The sequence below is a fragment of the Canis lupus genome, chromosome 32, assembly GCF_011100685.1.
Source record: "Canis lupus familiaris isolate Mischka breed German Shepherd chromosome 32, alternate assembly UU_Cfam_GSD_1.0, whole genome shotgun sequence".
Lineage (NCBI taxonomy): Eukaryota > Metazoa > Chordata > Mammalia > Carnivora > Canidae > Canis > Canis lupus.
In genome coordinates this window covers 39,843,800-39,865,949 of record NC_049253.1, presented here as the reverse complement: position 1 = coordinate 39,865,949, position 22,150 = coordinate 39,843,800, and the positions used below count along the sequence as shown (strand labels likewise).

Sequence of the window (22,150 nt, the reverse complement as noted above, 5' to 3'; positions counted from 1 at the left end):
TTTAGGGGGGTACTTCATGTTTCTTTTTTTTTTTTTTTTTTTTTTTTTTTTTTTGGGTATTCTGTTAATGCTATTTCGTTTTTCCATGACAGATTCAAAAACTTTGTGATAGAGTATCTTCATCTACTTTACTGGATGATCGAAGAAATGCTGTGCGTGCTCTCAAATCGTTATCTAAGGTCAGTAACACTTTATCGCTTATTAAGTTTGTTAAGTTGGATGTTAGTTACTTTAACAAAATGTTTCTTTTATGCAGAAATACCGCTTGGAAGTGGGTATACAAGCTATGGACCATCTTATCCATGTTTTACAAACAGATCGGTAAGTCTCTTTTTAATGATGTTTCTCCCTAATCTTTCTTGCAATTTTAATTAAATTGTTTTAGAATCACTCAATATTCTAGAAATGATTAACTTATCAAGGTTATTAAGTTTTTATTTTCAGTTGCTTCAGTAAATACTTATTGGGCACTAGGTGCAAACCCCTGTGCTAATAACTAAGCCTTAAGACAGACATAATCTCAGGGGTTGAGATCTTTCCATTATATAAGAATGGAATGAAGTAACTTCTCATTAACAATTGAAGATTTGGGGTGTGAATTGGGCAATTGGGTATTTTGAAATTCACTTAGATGTACTGTGATATACTGTTCTATAATGTAATATACATATGGTATATGAGTTATCTAGAGTTGCGTTTTGGAGAAATAAACTGGACTAATAGAGTGAAGTGTTAAATCTTAGCATGTCCTAAGGAAAAGGTCACTCATTCTATTTTTATCTCTTCCAGTTTCTCTTTAAGAGATTTTTATCTGCATCTTTTTTTTTTTTAAAGCTGTATTTATTAATTTGAGAGAGAGTGCATGCACATGTGCACATGCAGGGGAGAAAGGCAAGAGGAGAGGAAGAGATAGTCTTAAGCAGACTCCATGCTGAATGCAGAGCCCAACCTGGGGCTTGATCTCACGATCCTGGAACCAGGAGTTGGACACAACCAACTGCACCGCCTTAGGCACCCTACGTCTTTGGTTTTAACAGCTATGTATAGATGGCTTTCAAAAATCCTACCTCTAGTTAAATATATATTACAACCTATGACTGTTCAACAGACATTTCTACCATATCAAGATCTCTCACAGACATCTCAAATTCAGAATGTTTAAGAGTTAATTTATCTCTTGTTTTCCTGTTCCTAATTGCCTCCTTCCACCATCTTCTTCAACTGCCTTTTGACTTAAGTCCAACCTAGATGGTAGCACCTTTCCATCTTGTTTGGTACCACCAAAGAAGAGACTATAGGATTTATGCTGAACTCATACCTCCCCCTTAACCCATTATGCTCATCCAAACCAGGCTCAGGATCTCTCATGAGGTTCCAGTCAAGATTTCAGCTAGAATTACAATCATCTGAAGGCTTGATTGGGAAGATCTGATTCCAGGATAGCTCGCTGACTTTGCTGATGGCAGGAAGCTTCACAACCTCAGCATGTTGCTCTCCCTCTAAGGTAGCTTGAACATCCTTATGATATGGTATCTGGCTTCTCCCAGAGTAAGCAATCCTAGAAAGAGAGCAAAGAGAAAGCCAAGACCTTTTAGGACTTAGTCTCACAAGTCACATACCATTAATTCTATCACATTCATTTTGTTAGAAACAGGTTAATAAATAGAGTACACTTAAAAGGAGGAGAATTAAAAAAAAAAAAAAAAAAAAAAAGGAGGAGAATTAGGTTTCATCTTTTAAAGGGTTGTGTATCAAAGAAGTTTTGGACATAGTTTAAAACCACCACTATCTCCAAACTGTATTCTTTGCCTCTGATCTTTTTGTCCCTACATTCAGTCTGGGCATTATAAGTCTGATGTTATAAACCTTTTTTACTTTTTTTTAATATATATATATTACTGGAGTTCAGTTTGCCAACATATACTATAACACCCAGTGCTCAGTCCGTCAAGTGCCCTCCTCAGTGCCCGTCAACAAGTCACCCCATCGCCCCGCCCACCTCCCCTTCCACCACCCCTTGTTCGTTTCCCAGAGTTAGGTGTCTCTCATGTTCTGTCACCCTCACTCCTTTCTCTCCCTTCCTCACTCCTTTCCCACTCCTTTTCTCTCCTTTCCCCTTTAATCCCTTTCACTATTTTTTATATTCCCCGTATGAATGAAACCATATAATGTTTGTCCTTCTCCAATTGACTTCCTTCACTCAGCATAATACCCTCCAGTCCCATCCACATTGAAGCAAATGGTGGGTATTCGTCATTTCTAATGGCTGAGTAATAATATTCCATTGCATATTATATAGACCACGTCTTCTTTACCCCTTCATCTGTCGAAGGACACCGAAGCTCCTTCCACAGTTTGCCTATTGTGGACATTTCTGCTATAAACATTGGGGTGCAGGTGTCCTGCCGTTTCACTGCATCTGTATCTTTGGGGTAAATCCCCAGCAGTGCAATTGCTGGGTCGTAGGGTAGTTCTATTTTTAACTCTTTGAAGACCCTCCACACAGTTTTCCAGAGTGGCTGTACCAGTTCACATTCCCAGCAACAGTGGAAGAGGGTTCCCCTTTCTCCACATCCTCTCCACATTTGTTGTTTCCCGTCTTGTTAATTTTCACCATTCTTACTGGGGTGAGGTGGTATCTCATTGTGGTTTTGATTTGTATTTCCCTGATGGCAAGTGATGCGGAGCATCTATGCATGTGTTTGTTGGCCATGTGTATGTCTTTGGTGAAATTTCTGTTCATGTCTCTGCTCATTTCATGATTGGATTGTTTCTTTGCTGTTGAGTTTATTAATAAGTTCTTTATAGATCTTGGATACTAGCCCATTATCTGGTATGTCATTTGCAGATATCTTCTCCCATTCTGTAGGTTGTCTTTTAGTTTTGTTGACTGTTTCTTTTGCTGTGCAGAAGCTTTTTATCCTGATTAAGTCCCAGTAGTTCATTTTTGCTTTTGTTTCCCTTGCCTTCATAGATGTATCTTGCAAGAAGTTACTGTGGCCAAGTTCAAAAAGGGTGTTGCCTGGGTTCTCCTCTAGGATTTTGATGGATTCTTGTCTGACATTTAGATCTTTCACCATTTTGAGTTTATCTTTGTGTCTGGTGTAAGAGAATGGTCTAGTTTCCTTCTTCTGCACGTGGCTGTCCAATTTTCCCAGCACCATTTACTGAGGAGACTGTCCTTTTTCCAGGGAATATGCTTTCCTGCTTTGTCGAGTATTAATTGACCATAGAGTTGAGGGCCCACTTCTGGGTTCTCTGTTCTGTTCCATTGATCTATGTGTCTGTTTCTGTGCCAGTACCACACTGTCTTGATGATCACAGCTTTGTAGTCCAACCTGAAATCTGGCATTGTGATGCCCCCGGCTCTGGTTTTCTTTTTTCAATATTTCCCTGGCTATTCGGGGTCTTTTCTGATTCCACACAAATCTTAAGAGGATTTGTTCCAACTCTCTGAAGGAAGCCATGGTATTTTGATACGGATTGCATTGGATGTGTAAATTGCCCTGGGTAGCATAGACATTTTCACAATACAAATTCTTCCGATCCATGAGCATGGTATATTTTTCCATCTCTTTGTGTCTTCCACAATTTCTTTCAGAAGCGTTCTGTAGTTTTTAGGGTATAGATCCTTTACCTCTTTGGTTAGGTTTATTCCTAGGTATTTTATGCTTTGGGTGCAATTGTAAATGGGATTGATTCTTTAATTTGTCTTTCTTCAGTCTCATTGTTATTAGTTTAGAAAAATGCCACTGATTTCTGGGCATTGATGATTTTATATCCTGAGTTCTGTTTTTTTTTTTGTTGTTGTTGTTGTTCAAATACTTAGTAGAAACATTAGGGTGAAGTTTTATTTCTTTAATTAATTATTTTTTAAAAATATTTTATTTATTTATTCATGATAGACACAGAGAGAGAGAGGCAGAGACAGAGGCAGAGGGAGTAGGCTCTATGTAGGGAGCCGGATGTGGGACTCGATCCTCTGACTCCATGATTACACCCTGAGCTGAAGGCAGGCTCTCAACTACTGACCCAGGCTTCCCTAGGGTGAAGTTTTAATATAAATAATTATTAATTTTAAAAAATTGTTAAATAACTTCCCATCTTCTACAGTACCCTGCTTCCCTCTTGGCTCAAACTGTTGCAAGTGCCGTGTTTAGAAAGCTCTGATTCTACTAGTGATTTCTCTTAATTCTTCAGTTTATATGACTTATCTCTTTAAATCTCAGGTCGATATCATAGGTGTTCAGGATGGTTTGAAAGTTTTCTAGGTAAGTTGGTGGGGCTGGTGAGCTAAGGACCCTACTCCTCCACCAGCTTGCTCTGACTTCCCTTTTTTTTAACTTAATGCCTTTTACCAGCTCAGTGAAATGTGAGGTCTAACGTTTTTTGTTTTTTTTAAGGTTTCATTGATTTATTCATGAGAAACACAGATAGGCAGAGGCATAGGCAGAGGGAGAAGCAGGCTCCCTCCAGAGAGCTTTATGCAGGACTCAGTCCAAAAACCCTGGGATCATGACCTGAGCCAAAGTCAGATGCTCAACCACTGAGCCACCGAGGTGCCCCAGGTCTTTAAACAAAGCAAAGCAGATAAGCTTTTTAAAAGTGTTAGTATTGCTTGTTTAACCTCAGAGCCTCTTTTTTCAGTTATATTTCTCTAATACCCAGCTGTTCGTTCATACAAGTTAGGAACTTTCCTCTTTTCAGACAGTACAACCCACATTGGCTATGTTTTCTTTTTTTTTTTTTTTTTTTAAATTTAAGATTTTATCTATTCCTTTTTTTTTAATTTTTTTTAATTTTTATTTATTTATGATAGTCACAGAGAGAGAAGGAGAGAGAGGCAGAGACATAGGCAGAGGGAGAAGCAGGCTCCATGCACCAGGAGCCCGATGTGGGATTCGATCCCGGGTCTCCAGGATCACGCCCTGGGCCAAAGGCAGGCGCCAAACCGCTGCGCCACCCAGGGATCCCTGGCTATGTTTTCAAAGCCAAATAATTCTAATACATTTGAATAAATGCTTTGGATGTGTTAGGACTGTTTTATTAACATCGTATTGATTAACTGTGGTAAGCAGAATAATAGCCCCCCAAGGATGTTTACATCTCAATTACCACAAACTGTGAATCTTACCTTGGAGGGCAAAAGGGACTTTGCAGGTGTGATTAAGGACTTTGAGATGGAGAGATTATCCTGGGTTATTCCGGTGGGTCCAGTGTTAATCCCAAAGTTTCTTAGAAGTGGAACAGGAATGCAAAAGAGGAGGTCAGAATGACGTGATATGAGAAGATCTCCACTTGTCATTGCTGGCTTTGAAGATGGAGGAATGGGACCGACCACTAGAGAACTGCAAAAGGCACAGAAACAGATTTTCCCCTAGATCCTATAGAAAAGAAGGCAGCTCTGCTGAGACCTTGATTATTGTCTAGGGAGACTCATTTCAGACCTCTGGCTTGCAGAACTTTAAGATAATATATTTGTATTGTTTGAGCCATTAAGTTTATGGTAATTTGTTATAGCATCATTTGAAAACAATTATAGTAAACTAAAGTTTGTTATCTGCTTTAAATAATATTCCAAGTTAGAGAAAATGGATCTTAAGATGAAAAAAACTTGTGTAATGATTATACATACATATAATTTATATTTTTTTCTTTTTTATTCCATGTATACATTTGGTCATTGGGACTTAGAAAGTTAGTAATGAAATGACTAACATCTCAGTATGGAAAATAGAATACTCCCTGTAATGTAAGGTGACCTTTATTGTCGTTTTAAGTGCACAGCTAAAAAATGTGTAGATATTAGATATTCTTGATATAGAGGTAAAGAAATTGATTTTTAAAAACATTCACTGCACATTTACTTAGTGTCAGGCACCATGCTTAGAAGTAAGGTGTACCATTAACTGGTGAATGTGCAAACTCATAATTGTATCATGTTAAGGGCTACTTGGTGTTTTATTGTGCCTCTTGGACAACAAAGCTGAGCTTCTATGAGTTGCATTCCCTTCTTGTATTTCATTCCCTTTCTTGTGCTAAATTAAATTACCTTTCAATTTGCCTGATACTTTATTGCTGTTTCCAAAGTGTTCTGAGTTCTTTTCTTTTTTAACTTCCTGAAATGCAAAGGTCTGTGCTCCACACCCATCTCTTTCCAAGTCTCATCTTCATTACTGTGTTTTTGTTTGTTTGTTTGTTTTGTTATTGTTTTAAGTAACCTGGGGCTCTAACTCCTGACCCTGGAGACCAAGAGTTGTATCCTCAACGGACTGGACCAGCCTGGCACCCCTCTTCATTACTGTTTTACACTTCTTCTCCTGGCTTTTCCAACTAACACTCTTAGAATTCTTCCACTGAATCCTCTTCATCCTTGGCTGCATCATATAGAGTATGTTCCCTTTCTTGACATGGCTTGAAACACTCCCTCTGTCCATGAATCTGCTTCTCTTATAGTCATGCTGGGGAGAGACTGTTCATTCTCATAAATCCTACACTCAGAGCCTGAAAGTTGTCTAATGTCTTAGTTTCTGAACCATGACACCTAGATAGTAATTTTAAAAATTGAGATATAGGGTAGCCCGGGTGGCTCAGCGGTTTGGCGCCGCCTTCAGCCCAGGGTGTGGTCCTGAAGACCTGGGATCAAGTATTGGGCTCCCTGCATGGAGGCTGCTTCTCCCTCTGCCTGTGTCTCTGCCTCTCTCTCTCTGTCTCTCTCATGAATAAATAAAGAAAATATTTTAAAATAATAACTAAAATAAATTGAGATATAATTTGTATACCATAAAGTTCAGGCTTTAAAAGTATACATTTCAGTGGATTTAGTAATTCTCAGAGTTGTGAAACCATCACAACCATCTAAATCCAGAACATTTTTTTTCTTTTTTTTTTCCTAAGATTTTATTTTTAAGCAATCTCTACACTCAACATGGGGCTTGAACTCAACAACATAGCTAGCCAGGTGCCCCAAAATCCAGAACATTTTCATCACATCAAAAGAAATCCTGTATCCATTAGCCATCATTTCCTGTACCCTCCTCCCTCCAATGCCTGGTAACCCCTAATCTACTTTCTGTGTCTATAGATTTTTAGGGCTTTCTGTCTTGTCTTGTCTTCTTTCTTTCTTTCTTTCTTTCTTTCTTTCTTTCTTTCTTTCTTTTCTTTCTTTCTTGGTTTTATTTATTTATTCATGAGAGAGAGAGAGAGTCAGGGACATAGGCAGAGGGAGAAAGCGAGAAAGAGGCTCCCCATAAGGAGCCCAGTGTGAGACTTGATCCTGGACGCCGGGATCATGCCCAGAGCCAAAGGCAGACGCTCAACCTCTGAGCAACCCAGCCATCCCTTAGTGGTTTCTTTGAGACAGGAGGGGCAGAGGGAGAGAGAAGAGAAGGAATCTTAAGCAAGCTCTACACCCAGGACGAGCCCAACTTGGAGCTTGATCTCCCTGATTTCATGACCTGAGCCGAAATCAGGAGTTGGTCACTTAACCACTTGAACCACCCAGGTATCCCTGTGCCTGTAGGTTTGACCATTTGGGACATTGTGTATACACGGAATCATGTAATATGTGGCTTTTGTGTCTGGCTTCTTTCACTTAGTACATTATTTCAAGGTTCATCCATGTTGTAACATGTATTAGTATTTTATCCCTTTTTATGGCTCAATAGTCCATTGTAATCATGTACCTCATTTTGTTTACCCATCTGTCAGTTGATGAACATTGGGGCTATTTTCATTTATTGGCTATTATGAACAGTGCTGCTATGAATTTTCATGTACTAGTTTTTATGTGAACGTGTGTTTTATATATAAGAATGCAACTGTCAAGTCATGCAGTAACTCCATGTTTAACTTTTTTTTTTTTTTTAAGATTTTTAAGATGTAGGGATCCCTGGGTGGCTTAGTGGTTTAGTGCCTGCCTTTGGCCCAGGAAGTGATCCCGGAGTCCCAGATCGAGTCCCGCATCAGGCTCCCTGCATGAAGCCTGCTTCTTCCTCTGTTTGTGTCTCTGCCTCTCTGTCTGTGCCTCTCATGAATAAATAAATGAAATCTTAAAAAAAAAAGAGAGATTTTTAAAATTTATTTATGAGAGACACAGACAGGCAGAGACATAGGCAGAGGGAGAAGCAGGTTCCCTGTGGGGAGTCTGATGCAGGACTCAATCTCAGGACCCCAGGATCACCTGAGCCAAAGGCAGATGCTCAAGTACTGAGCCACCGAGGCATCCCTCCATGTTTGACTTTTTGAGGAATTGCCAAACTTCCATAGGCTTGCATCATTTATGTTCCCACCAGCAGTGTTTTTGAAAGCCCAGTTTCTCCTCACCAACATTTGTTACTTTTTTTTTTTCCTTCCTTTAACAGCCACCTAATGACTGCAACTTGGTGTCTCATTTGGTTTTGATTTGTGTTTACATAATGACTAATTATTTTGAGCACTTCTTCATGTGTTTTTGACCATTTGTATCCTTTTTTTTTTTGGAGAAATGTATGTTCAATCCTTTGCCTGTTTTTTTCTTTTTCATATTTTTTATTTACTCATTTGAGAGAGAGAGAGCGAGTAAGGCATGAGCAGAGGGGAAAGTCAGAGGGAGAGGGAGAAGTAGGCTCCTCCCTGAACTGGGAGCCCGACACAGGGCTCAGTTCCAGGACCCAGGATGATGACCTGAGCAGAAGGAAGATACTTAATTGACTGAGCCACCCAGGTGCCCCTTTGCTTATTTCTAATTGGGGTACCTGTCTTTTTATTTTTCCTGATCTTAGGTGGAAAGAGTACAGATTTTCACCATTGCATCTAATGTTCTGGGATTTTCATAGATTCTCTTTACCATTTTGAGTTCCATTTCCTAGTTCCTTAATATTCTCTTAAAAGTTGCTTCTCAAAATTTCTCAAAAACAAAATAAATAATAATCTTTATAAGTAGTAATTTTTACAGGTGCCTGGGTGGCCCAGTCAGTTAAGCATCTGCCTTCTGCTCAGGCCATGATCCCTGGGATCGAGCCCCATGGTGGGCTCCCTCCTCAGCAGAGTCTGCTTCCCCCTTTCTCCCTGCTTGTGTGTGCACTTGTGCGCTCTCTCTCTCTCTGTCAAATAAATAAAATCTTTTTAAAAATTAATTTTTAAGACCTACTTTATTTGAGATTTACATCTTCTGATTGTGATCCACTTTGTCCATCATCTTTCATTTATCACTCCTAATCATTTCTTTGTATTCACTGAATCTTTGTGACCTGTGTCTCGCTCCTGCTCTCTACTCTAAATGCCATCATCATCCATCATGCTTTCAAAATTTGTTTCAACAACTACAGTCTCATATTCCTTGGTTTTATAAATAGTATATTTACCATTAAGCTTTTGTTTTGATTGTGTGTTTGTTTGTTTGTTTTTAGAAAATAAAGTGTAGGGCAGGGAAACAAGTTCTAGTAGTCCAACTAGGGATAACACTTAAATATAAATATCACAAAACACATATATAAACATAAACACATACCCATAGAATTACTTGGATTATACTAATTTTGCTGATTTTAAAGTTGAATTTACCTTACAAGTTTATTTATAAGTTGTTTTTAAAATACATATATAGACCACACAGGAATGTATATGTATTTTTGTTTTTTTTGTTTTTTTTTTGTTTTTTTTTTTGTTTTTTTTTTGTTTTTTTGTATATGTATTTTTGGCTAAATGGAATCATTCTGTACATTAAATTTTATTAAAAAAATTTTATATTTAATTTTTTTCTACTGGCATTATATGAAGGGTGTTTTAATAACCATGTCATTAAACATTCTTTAAAATACTGTATTTCGGGATCCCTGGGTGGTGCAGCGGTTTAGCGCCTGCCTTTGGCCCAGGGCACGATCCTGGAGACCCGGGATCGAATCCCACGTCGGGCTCCCGGTGCATGGAGCCTGCTTCTCCCTCTGCCTATGTCTCTGCCTCTCTCTCTCTCACTGTGTGGCTATCATAAATAAATAAAATAAAATAAAAATTAAAAAAAATAAAATAAAATAAATAAAATACTGTATTTCATTGCTGCTATACTTTTTTTTTTCTATTACACATTTAGGTTACCTCTAATCTTCCACTACTTTAAGTAACCTTTATATATTCTTTAAGTTTGCACTCTGATATTTTCTTAGCATAGATTTTAGATTAATGTGTTATACAGTCTTGCTAAATAACTATCTAAAAATGGTCATAAAGTTTGCACTCTAACTTTAGCAGTTTATAAGTGTAATAATTTCTTTTTTATAGTTCGGATTCTGAAATAATAGGTTATGCCTTGGATACACTATACAATATAATATCTAATGATGAAGAAGAAGAAGTAGGTAAGTTTGTTATGTTTTTTTTTCTTTTATTGTGTTTTTCTGTGCTTAAAATAGCATATGCTATATGTCCTGGAATTGTACTAATTTTGCAGGTTTTAAAGGTAAATTTATTCTATAAGTTTATTTATAAGGGTTTTTTCTTTTTTAACCAATAAAGGAGAGACATAGGCTTAGTCCTAGAAAAGTATTTAAAATGATTGCTTTGAATGTTATTTGGAGATGGACTCAGAGTCTTTTTTATAAAATATCTTCTTTCTTTCAAGAGTCAGATGCTTACAGAGTACCTAGGTAGCTCAGTTGGTTAAGCATCCAACTCTTATTCTCAGCTCAGGTCTTGATCTCAGGGGTCAGGAGTTCAAGATCTGCATGAAAAAAAAAAGCACTTAACCAACTGAACCACACAGGCATACCTTTTTTATAATGTATGTGTGTGTGTATATATATACACATATATATAAATGTATATATAGATAGATTTTTTATTTATTTTATTAGAGAGAGCGCGATAAGAGTACGAGCAGACAGAGGGCAGAGAGAGGGAGAAGCAGACTCCCTACTGAGCAAGGAGCCCCAATATGGAGCTCGATTCCAGGACTCTGGCATCATGACCTGAGCCAAAGGCATTTTCTTAACCAACTGAGCCACCCAGGCATCCCTATAAAATATTTTGCCCACTTTTTGTGTTTGGTTTTAGTTAGACCGGATGAATATTAGTAATTTTGGATTGAATAAATCATTTTTGGCTATTAAAAAAACAAACTTTTATGTTATTATCTGGTGAGCAATATGAAATTAGAGGGATTTTCCCTCATAAATACTTAAACTTTTAACATAAACTTTTGTTAATTTATAAAGAGCAACAACTTATTAAATTAGAAAGTTTTTTTATATTAGTCTGGTGTGAAATAATACTAATCAGTTCAAAATTCACACACTTTGGTACATCTTTCTTTTCCTATTTTTGTTTCAAATTACTTACATTTTAAAAATAAACTAGTCTGTCATTTTACTTTATTGTCAGTATGCAAAATACTTAACTAGAAGTCTACATACATTTCTTTCTATATATTGTAAAAAAGCATGTTCATTGAGTAACATTTGACAGGGCTGTTGAAGAATGAATTCTTCACATCAGATTGGCTGTTGAAGGGGCATAGTGGGTGTTTCATTATTCTAGACAGCCAGAAAGATGGGCATATTTGTGTATTTCAGAAGTCTAATTTAGATTATAGTTATAAGACCTCTTAATTCTAAGTAGGCAAATTATAAAGTAATGTAGATAATTATAAGTTTATACATATATTATTATGATAAAAAAGCAGAAATAACTTCACTGAATATCAGTAATAGGAACATTTGAAGGGATCCCTGGGTGGCGCAGCGGTTTGGCGCCTGCCTTTGGCCCAGGGCATGATCCTGGAGACCCGGGATCGAATCCCACGTCGGGCTCCCGGTGCATGGAGCCTGCTTCTCCCTCTGCCTGTGTCTCTGCCTCTCTGTCTCCCTCTGTGTGACTATCATGAATAAATAAATAAAATCTTAAAAAAAAAAAAAAAAATAGGAACATTTGAAACTGGGTCATGTCAAATGGTCACAATTTTTTGGACTTAAATATCTTTTCTTAAATATTTTTCTGTGATATCTAATTTACAACTTTATAAATTTCTCAGGGGTGAAAAAACTTTCTTTTTTTTTTTTTAAGGTTTTATTTATTTGAGAGAGAGAGAGCATGAGTGGGGAGGATGGGTGGAGGGAGAGGGAGAAGCAGACTTCCCGCTAAACAGGAAGCCCAACATGGGGCTCTATCCCAGAGACCTGAGCAGAATGCAGACACTTAACTGAGCCACTCAGGCACCCTGAAAAAATCTTTAGTAAACATGATTTGATACCCATGGAATAAGAAGCTGTCAGTCAAGGATGATATTTGAATGCAATATACACAAGAACACACTTTGAAGAAAAAGACACTTATCTTCCTAGTTATTTCTTAGATGAGAAAATTAGGTGCAACACACCTGTTAGAACACATTAAAATAAAAGACATTTTCTTTCTTTTTTTTTTTTTAGTTTCAGATTAGAATTTAGCTCTTTTTCTAGTCTGTAGCAGATAATTTTTGTGTTTTAAAAAGTTGTGTAGCAGCAGTATTTTTAATTAGGTGGTTTTTCCTCATTATAAATTTATAACTTAATCGTATTTAGAGTCCAATTTTTTGTTTGTCTCTGTGTTTGGGCTCTTTATTTTTAATTCAGCATCCAAAAATGATTATTTGGACAAAACAAGATAAACAGTTCTTTGGTGAAAAAGTGGTAGAATCACTTTTTCTGGGGAAGATTAAAATAGGAACTTAAACTATGTTCTGAAAATGTGCTTATCCTGAAAGTTCCAATTTAAAAAAATCTAGATATTGAGAAATATGCCCTTCCATTCCATTATTGATACTTTTTCTCTACTATTTCATCAATTCTTTGCTGACATAATGAACTCCCTTTTACAGTTCTTCACCTTGAGGATATTTACAGTCCTTTATTTAATAATAAATCTGTCTCACAATCCTGAATATATAGTATATGCTATATTTCTTTCAGGCTGTATCAGATATTTGAATAAAATGGTTGAGTCTCTTCTTCAAGAGATTTTATTGCTTATTTGACATTTTTAAGCTCTTATTTATTTTATTGTAAATATTCAACATAGAAACTGTTTTCTTCATTGTCCACTTTTTATTTATTTTTGTCTACCTTTTCAGATGATGTGGAAGGTAAAAGATTGCATTTACATATGCTTGATGCTTTTAGGCATAATTCCTGGTAATATAAAAGGCACTGTCAAGTGATTATTTTTTCTGGTTGGTAAAAAAGAGATTTGTTTCACTATATAAGAATTCCCTAATTAAAGGGAAATGTTTGATAATCTGATAACTGCTATTAATTTTTTCTGTAGCTACTAAATTTATTTATTGTCTAGAACACAGAAAATAGTGCATCTTTAAACAACAGTAAAGCCTTTTCTCTGGCAGGATAGCTTATTCAAATTACTTGTTTGTATACTTCTTAGAGAAAATTTTTAAGAATTTTTATTTAAAAATAAAAATGTTTGAAAAAAAAATAAAAATGTTTGAATATGTATACATACATATGTATATATATAAATTTTACATGTATTCAACAAGAACTGAAAAGGTATTCCAGGTTAGAAAACACTTATATATTGATATTGTCCCTTTAAAATAATGCATGCACAGTGTTTGGTTAGTGACATTTTTTATATTAACTCGTAGAACTCACCAATATTGTTTTTCCTTTTTCTGGTAGTCTGTTTCAAGTTCCATTTATATTTAATATTAATATTTCTTTTCCTCATAATTAAAGTAATGACATTTTATTTTATTTTGTTTTGCCATTTTTCCTGAGAACCTTAACTTTTTAAAAATGAGGAAGGGAATATCCTTATCTAAATAAAATAGGTTTAAAATAGTATATAACAAAGTTAACTGTACTTAACAAAAAACTAACTTATTAAAGTGTTATTATAACATGTATAGCCTTATATATAGCTATATAAAGTATATAGCCTTACCTTTGTGACATTTGTTTTTTGTTTTGTTTTTTAAAGATATTTATTTTATTTATTTGAGAGAGAGAGCAAGAAGGAGAAAGTGTGAGCCAGCATGAGTGGAGGAGGTGTAAAGGGAGAAGCAGACTCCCCGCCACGCAGGGAGCCAGATGTGGGAGTTGATCCTGGGACTCCAGGATCATGACCTAAGCCAAAGGCAGATGCTTAACTGATTGAGCCACTCAGGAGCCCTCTTTGAGACGTTAGAACCCCTTGTTTGAAAGCAGAAAATACCAAAGTTTTATGCCTTTACTCTTGTGAAAATAAACTGATTTCCTTACTAGGTAATAGATTTTAGTCGTAGTTGTTTCCATTGTTGTTTCATCATTTTTGGACAGAGCTTTAAAATCTACAGTGCTTTCGTGTCCATTATCTTATTTGAGCCTCAAAGTAGCCTGTGAGGTAGGTGGTATTTTTCTCTTTTCTAAAGGTGAGAAAAATTAATTTAAGATGAAAAAATAGAAGCCCAGAGATCATGTAATGTATATAATATCATCTAGTAAGTAGGATAACAGTAAATTTTTTTTAAGATTTATTTATTTTAGAGAAAGAGAACATGAGCAGGAGGGTCAAGGGAGAGGGAGACAGAATCTCAAGCTGACTCTGTGCTGAGTGCAGAGCCTGACTTGGGGCTTGATCTCAGGACCCTGAGGTCGCAACCTGAGCTGAAACCCAGGAGTTGAATGCTTAACCAATGGTGCCACCCAGTGCTCCAACAATTTTTTTATTATGCTTTTTTTTTTTAAGTACCCCATAGATTTGTTTTCCTTTTGTTTTGTTTCAAATTTTTATTTAAATTCTAGTTTGTTAAATAGATTTCTGATTTAATACATAATGACCATTTTTCTGACTAGATTATCTTTAGTAAGTCTTATAATTTACATAACTAGTTTATGGAAGATTTAGACAAACATTAAAAATACAATGTGCTTGTTTAATTGAGCACAGTGTCAAAGATTACTTGATACTCCTTCACCATGAGTTAGGACTACTTTTACTAGAATATCTCTTTCTATAAAGCAGTGTTGTCTTCTGTAATATGGTTATGAACTTGATATGGAGTAGAATTCCAAAACAGGGTCAAGAAATGTTTTTTTGGTTTTTCCTCTCTTTTTTTTTTTCCTTTGAGAAAGAGAAAGAGAGCATGTGAAAGTGCATTTTTCAAGTGGAGAAGTGGAAGGAGAGGCAAAGGGGAAGAGAGAATCTTAAGTAGGCTCCAGGCCCAGCACAGAGCCCTACTGAGATTATTACCTGAGGCAAAATCAAGAGTTGATCTCTTAACCGACTGAGACTGAGCCATGCAGGCATTCCCCCCAGAAATGTTTTAAAATATTATTTATATTTCTGGAGAAATTAAAACTGTAAATAAACATTTGAAGAATAAAAATATATATACATATTTTGTTTAAAGCCAGTCATATAAATAGGACTAAAATATTTCCAGAGGTATACAATAAGGACTTGTAAGAAAGCAATCTTTAATTTGATAGAACCATCTTAGATTTATGTTCACTATAGTAACAAAGTACCATTTAGTTGGAACAGTACCATTTAGATTCTTGGAACAGGATTATATTTTACTAGTTCAGTTCAAAACATTGATCTTAATTATATACTGTTAAGCCGCAGTATTTTAAGGAGTTTACAGAAAAAAAATCAAATGTGTTAACTCTTATTCTTGCCAAGTTTTTAGCTTGTGCTCAATGCAGATATTGAATTAAACAGTTTCTTGGGTTAAACTTGCATTTCGTAAGGTGTAGCATAAAAGTCTCAGAGTCCTCTGTATTAAAAGGGCCCATAGTTAAATAAACTTTACATACTGTATTCCTCTCTGAAGCATCACAAAATTTACATTAGTATATTAAGTGCTGAGAATTCTGCAGTAAAGAAACCTATTCAACTTTGTTTAATACAAATACATTTGTGCAAAGGCAGTTGTTTTCATCAAATACTTGATAACATGCCACACTGTCCTGCATTTTGAGAAATAACTAACCGAGGCTTAAACCCCTAGCTTAGTTATTTGCATTTATCCACATAAAAACTTTTCACCATTTTAAAAAACATTTCATAGGAAGAATTCATTAAGTCCATATGTTTTTTTCCCTTCCATTTTAGATTAGTTTTAATAATATTCTCCCAAATTCAATGATTTTTATTTTGAGCTTTTCTCTAGAGATCAACAATCTTTTGGCCATAGGGCATTGTCTGTCTTACAAGCAAGGTTGTGTGACCCACTTAATATTTGAGATAATTTAAATAAGTTGCCAGTATTACAAATTGGGAGCTTTCTTTTTTATTTTTTTATAAATTTATTTTTTATTGGTGTTCAATTTGCCAACATATAGAATAAATACCCAGTGATCATCCATCAAGTGCCCCCCCAGTGCCTGTCACCCAGTCACCCCAACCCCCCCCCCACCTCCCCTTCCACCACCCCTTGTTTCCCAGAGTTAGGAGTCTCTCATGTTCTGTCTCCCTTTCTGATATTTCCCACTCATTTTTTCTCCTTTCCCTTTTATTCCCTTTCACTATTATTTATATTCCCCAAATGAATGAGACCGTATAATGTTTGTCCTTCTCCGATTGACTTATTTCACTCAGCATAATACCCTCCAGTTCCATCCACATCGAAGCAAATGGTGGGTATTTGTCGTTTCTTTTTTTTTCTTTTTTTTCTTTTTTTTTTTTTGTATTTGTCGTTTCTAATGGCTGAGTAATATTCCATTGTATACATAAACCACATCTTCTTTATCCATTCATCTTTCGATGGACACCGAGGCTCCTTCCATAGTTTGGCTATTGTGGACATTGTTGCTATAGACATCGGAGTGCAGGTGTCCCAGCATTTCATTTCATTGCATCTGTATCTTTGGGGTAAATCAGATTGGGAGCTTTCACTCACATGAGATTTTGGGAGGGGGGGGTGTGTTTTTTTTTTTTTTTTTTTTTTTTAAGATTTTATTCATTTATTTGACAGCACAAGCAGGGGATGGGGCAGGCAGAGAGAAAGAAAGAGAGAAGTAGGGGAAAATGCGGGGCTGATTCCCAGAGCCCTGGGATCATGGCCTGAGCCGAAGGCAGACACTTAACCAAATGAGCTACCTAAGCACCCCTCACATGAGATTTTGGATTTTTAGATTTCTATTTTTTAAAATTCTGAAAACTGATGACAGCTGGGCCTGCATTCCCACTTGGCAGTCAATTGCTGCTTCCTATAGGCAGGGCATATACTCTCCAGCCTTCCTGTTGTCTTATAGCAGCCTGCTTCACTCACATATATTACTGTCTTCCCCTATAGTTGAGTTTTTATTCTCCACCATATATACAACACCGAAATAAAAACCAGATTTGGATTTCTTCTCCCTCACAACAGCTTTTTTTTTTCTTTTAAGATTTCATTTTATTTATTTATTAGAGAGAATGCAGGTGAGAGTGCAAGGGAGGTGGGCAGGGAGGGGAAAGAGAGAGGCAGAGAATTCTAAGCCCAAGGCTGGGCTCTCTACCCCACAACCCAAAATCGGGACCTGAGCCAAAACCAAGAGTTGGATGCCTACCTGACTGGGCCACCCAGGTGCCCCGTAACAGCATTTTTGAAGTATAATTGAAATATAATGATTGCACATAAGTTACAATATGATGAGTTTTGACATATGTATAAACCCATGAAACTGTCATCACCACCACCAAAATAATGAACATATCCAGAAATTCCCTTGTGCTTGTTTGTAATCAATCCCTCTTCATAGGCCTCATTTAGTCACATATCTGCTTTTATTGCTGTGGATTACTTGGCATTTTTCTAGAATTTTTTATAAATGAGACCATACAGTATATACTTTCTTCTTTGTTTGTTTTTTGGGTTTTTTTTTTTTTTTTGTCTGACTTCTTTCCTATAACATAATTATTTTTATTTTCATCCATGTTTATATCAATAGTTAAATTTTTAAAAATTGTTGAGGGACACCTGGGTGGCCCAGCGGTTGAGCATTTGGCTCAGGGCATGATCCTGGAGTTCCGAGATCGAGTCCCACATCAGGCTTCCTGCATGGAGCCTGCTTCTCCCTCTGCCTGTGTCTCTGCCTCTCTCTCTCTCTCTCTGCGTCTTTCATAAATAAATAAAATCTTTTAAAAATAAATAAATAAATAATTGTTGAGTATGATTCTGTTGTATGAATATACAGCAGTTTGTTAGTTCATTCCCCTGTTGTTGGTCATTTGGGGTTGTTTCTGGTTTTTAGCTATGACATGTAAAGCTTTTGTGAACATTCACATACAAGTCTTTGTGTGGACGTATGTTTTCATTTCTCTTCAGTAAATACCTAGGAGTAGAATGGCTAAGTGATGTAATAGGTGTATTTTAGCTTTAGAAGAAATTGCCAAACTTTTTTCAAAGTAGTTGTACCATTTTATATTGGAATGTGCATAAGAGTATATGAGAGTTCCAGGTCCTCCACATCCTCTCCAATACCTGATATGGTGAGTCTTTTATAATTTTAGCCATTCAGGGCACCTGGGTGGCTCAGTCGGTTAAGCATCTGCCTTAGGCTCAGATCATGATCTCCAGGTCCTGGGATCTAGCCCCACATCAGGTTCCCTGCTCAGCAAGGAGCCTGCTTCTCCCTCTTCCACTCCCCCCTGCTTGTGTTTCTCTCTCTCTCTCTCTCTGTCAAATGAATGGATGGAATCTTTGAAAAAAAAAATTTTTTTAGCCATTCTAATAGGTGTGAAATAATATCTCATGGTAGTTTTAATTTGTAATTTTTTAATGAATAATAATATTGAAAACTTACATGATTTTTTTTGTTTTGTTTTGTTTGTTATCCATGTAACTTTTCTTTGGTCAAGTGTTTATTCAAATTTTGGGGGTTTTTTTGGGTTATTTTTGTTTTTTTTTTTAATTTTTTTTTTTGTAAATTTTTATTTATTTATGATAGTCACACACAGAGATAGTCACACACAGAGAGACAGAGACATAGGCAGAGGGAGAAGCAGGCTCCATGCACCGGGAGCCCGACGTGGGATTCAATCCCGGGTCTCCAGGATCGCGCCCTGGGCCAAAGGCAGGCGCTAAACCGCTGCGCCACCCAGGGATCCCCTTTTGTTTGTTTTTAGTGGGTTTTTTTTTTTTTTTTTTTTGTCTCATACTTGAGTTGTAAGAATTCCTTATATATTGTTTGTTTTTTAAACATTGAAGGCTCTTTTTCTTTTTTTTTTTAAGATTTATTTATTTATTCATGATAGAGAAAGGCAGAGACACAGGCAGAGGGAGAAGCAGGCCCCACTCTGGGAGCCCGACATGGGACTCGATCCCGGGACTCCAGGATTGTGCCCTGGGCCAAAGGCAGATGCTAAACCGCTGAGCCACCCAGGGATCCCCTCCTTATATATTCTAGATACAAATTCTTTGCAATGTTTATTTCACAAATACTTTCTTCTAGTTGATTTTCTGAACACTGTATTTTGAAAAGCAGAAGTTTTAATTTATTGATTTTTTTAATTTTATAATTTAGACTTTTCTATTTATGAACTCTTTGCTAAACATAAAGTAAATAAGATTTTCTCCTATGTTTTCTTTTAAAAGTTTTGTAGTTTTAACTCCTGTGTTTAGGTCTTTGGTTTCTAGTTTTACACTTGGGTTTGAGCTAGTAAGTCTGTTTCTGGACTTTCTATTTTATTGGTCTGTGTGTCTATCTTTTTGCCAATCGGATACTGTCTCGCTTACTTTAACTTCATAATCTTGAAATTATGAAGTAGAAGTCCTCTAGCTTCATTCCTTTTCAAAGTTCTGTTCGCTCTTTTAGGTTCTTTGCATTCCCTTATCTTAGAATCACTTTGTCAATTTCTACCATAAAAGGCTGACTGAGATTTTGATTCAGATGCTGTTGAATCTGTCGATTGATTTGGGGGAAACTGACATCTTAACACTATTGCACCTTCTAATGCAGGAACACAGTAATATGTTTATTTAGGTCTTCCTTTGATTTCTTTCAGTACCATTTTGGAGCTTTCAAAGCATAATTCTTATACATCTCTTGTCAGATTTATCCCTAAATCTGTAACAGTTTTTGGTGCTGTTTTAAGTGGTACTATTTTTAAGTTTCGGTTTCTAATTTTTCATTGCCAGTATATAGAAATGCAGTTAATTTTGTGTATTAACCTTATATCCCATAATTATGCTCGCCTCACTTGTTAGTTCTAATAGCTTTTTTATAGATTTCATAGGATTTTTACATAAATATATCACTTGTAAATATAGTTTTATTTCTTCCTTTCCAATCTGTTATGCCTTTTATTTCTTTTTTCTACCTTATGCCACTCCTGTACAGTGTTGACTAGAAGTGGTAAAAGTGGATATTCTTGCCTCTTTACTGCTCTCAAGTGGAAAGAATTCAGTCTTTCACCATTAAGTATGATGTTAGCTGGAAGTATTATACGGATGCTCTTTATCATACTGTTCTGTAACTTTAAGTATCATTTATATGGTTAGCACTCTCATGTGTATGTCCAACCCAAACTTCTCTAATGACACCTAGGGTTAGCTTTATCCAACTGCTTACTTGGTATCTTTACTCAAATCTTTATAATGTGTCACATACTTGACGTGTCCAAAATGAAACTTCTCTTTGTAATCAGCTTGTTTCTTCACAGTGTTTTTCGTCTCAGTAAATGGTAAATTTCAAAAAAAAAAAAAAAAAAATTATTACCACTAAGATCTAAGACATTCTTACTGCTTTCCTTGATTATTGCTTTTTGTCTCTATTGATTATTGTCTTTCTCTTCCCCTGGTTCCCCTGACATTCTGTTCTCAGCACAGCTGCCAGAGTAATCCTTTCAAAATTGAAGTTTTTTTAAGTAGTGTAGTTTGAAGGCCTGAAAACATTTAATTCCTTTACTGACACGAGATAAGAGAAATATTTCCTGGAGTTTCTGAAGGCTAAACCCAGCATATTTGGGTACTTAGTATTGAAAAACACTTCTACTTTTGCTCTCGTCTTTTTTCTACAAATAATTAGATGTGATCATCACTGTCACTGTTGGATTGTTTTTGCTTTTCCTATCATCTGGTTTTTTTTTTCCATTTCTAAAGTATATTAATATTAAAATCTCACATTAGAAGAGAACTATTTGAGGGGTATTGACTGCCAGCTCCACTGGTTTATAGTCACTGCCTGGAGCAATATGTGGAAAAGAGTTAGTTGTGTCTGGCATGGGTGAGGGAATGGGAGTAGTATATTTGCTATCTCTAAATTGCATATATAACATAGGCAGATTTTAAATGATTATTTACTTTGGTAATTATTGCTTCAGTTTTTAGTGGTCCTTTATATTTTTTTGACATTGAAACAATACGTAGTTTAATCTAAAGACTGTTAAGTCTTAAAGGACAATTATAAAATAATTTAAGGAATAAATGTAAAATTAAATGTCAAATTCTGATTTTATTGCCAATTAACTTTATAGTATACATATATATGTTAATTTTTTGAAAAAATACTGAAGAATATGCAGATGATTGGTTTAATTTTATAATTAAATTATTTAACACAGTAACAAGTCAACAAGGACTCTATGTTCAATAATGTTTTTAGAGGGAGGGAGGTTTGAAGGTATAATTTATACACAGTGAAATTTACTCTTTGTATTTGTATAGTCCTATGTGTTTTGGTAAATGTGAATAATAGTGTAATCTCTATCATACTTGAGATAGAATATCTCTGCCACTCTACTAAGCTCCCTTGTGCCCTAATTAGAAGTTTAACCTAAAAAAAGTCTTTGAAAAGATGTGAAAATCTAGATGTCTTTTCTTTGAATATCATATTTAAACATTTAAAGAATAACTTTTATTTAAGTGACATTGAAAATTATTTTAAGGATAATCTTTCCAGCATAATTGTGCTATCACGACCGGCCACACTATTCTAAGAAAATTATCATTTCTACTTAGTACCCTCAACAAGAAGGATACTTTAAAATAACATAGCATCATATTGAAATAACATTTTTCTTTGAATATTACAGAAGAAAATTCCACAAGGCAGAGTGAGGATTTCGGAAGCCAGTTTACAGAAATTTTCATTAAGCAGCAGGAAAATGTCACTCTCCTGTTATCTTTATTGGAGGTAAATAAAGAATCTTGGTGTTTTTGTCATCTTAATAAGTTTTTGTTTGTTTTTTACCTTTTGAGTGTTACTGAGGAAGC

General features: G+C 35.8%; 1 protein-coding gene across 3 annotated transcripts in view; it reads left to right on the top strand.

The window, feature by feature from the left end:
• USO1 (USO1 vesicle transport factor) overlaps positions 1–22,150 on the top strand; it is an 89,761-nt gene that overhangs the window by 21,545 nt on the left and 46,066 nt on the right. For 2 of the 3 annotated variants that reach the window (XM_038582424.1, XM_038582425.1), the window contains exons 2-5: positions 93–179; positions 257–321; positions 10,258–10,334; positions 21,970–22,070. In XM_038582424.1, the coding sequence (XP_038438352.1) occupies positions 93–179; positions 257–321; positions 10,258–10,334; positions 21,970–22,070 (330 nt within the window). Of the gene's footprint in view, positions 1–92; positions 180–256; positions 322–10,257; positions 10,335–21,969; positions 22,071–22,150 lie in introns of those variants that run through there. The other variant, XM_038582426.1, reaches the window with a different exon arrangement.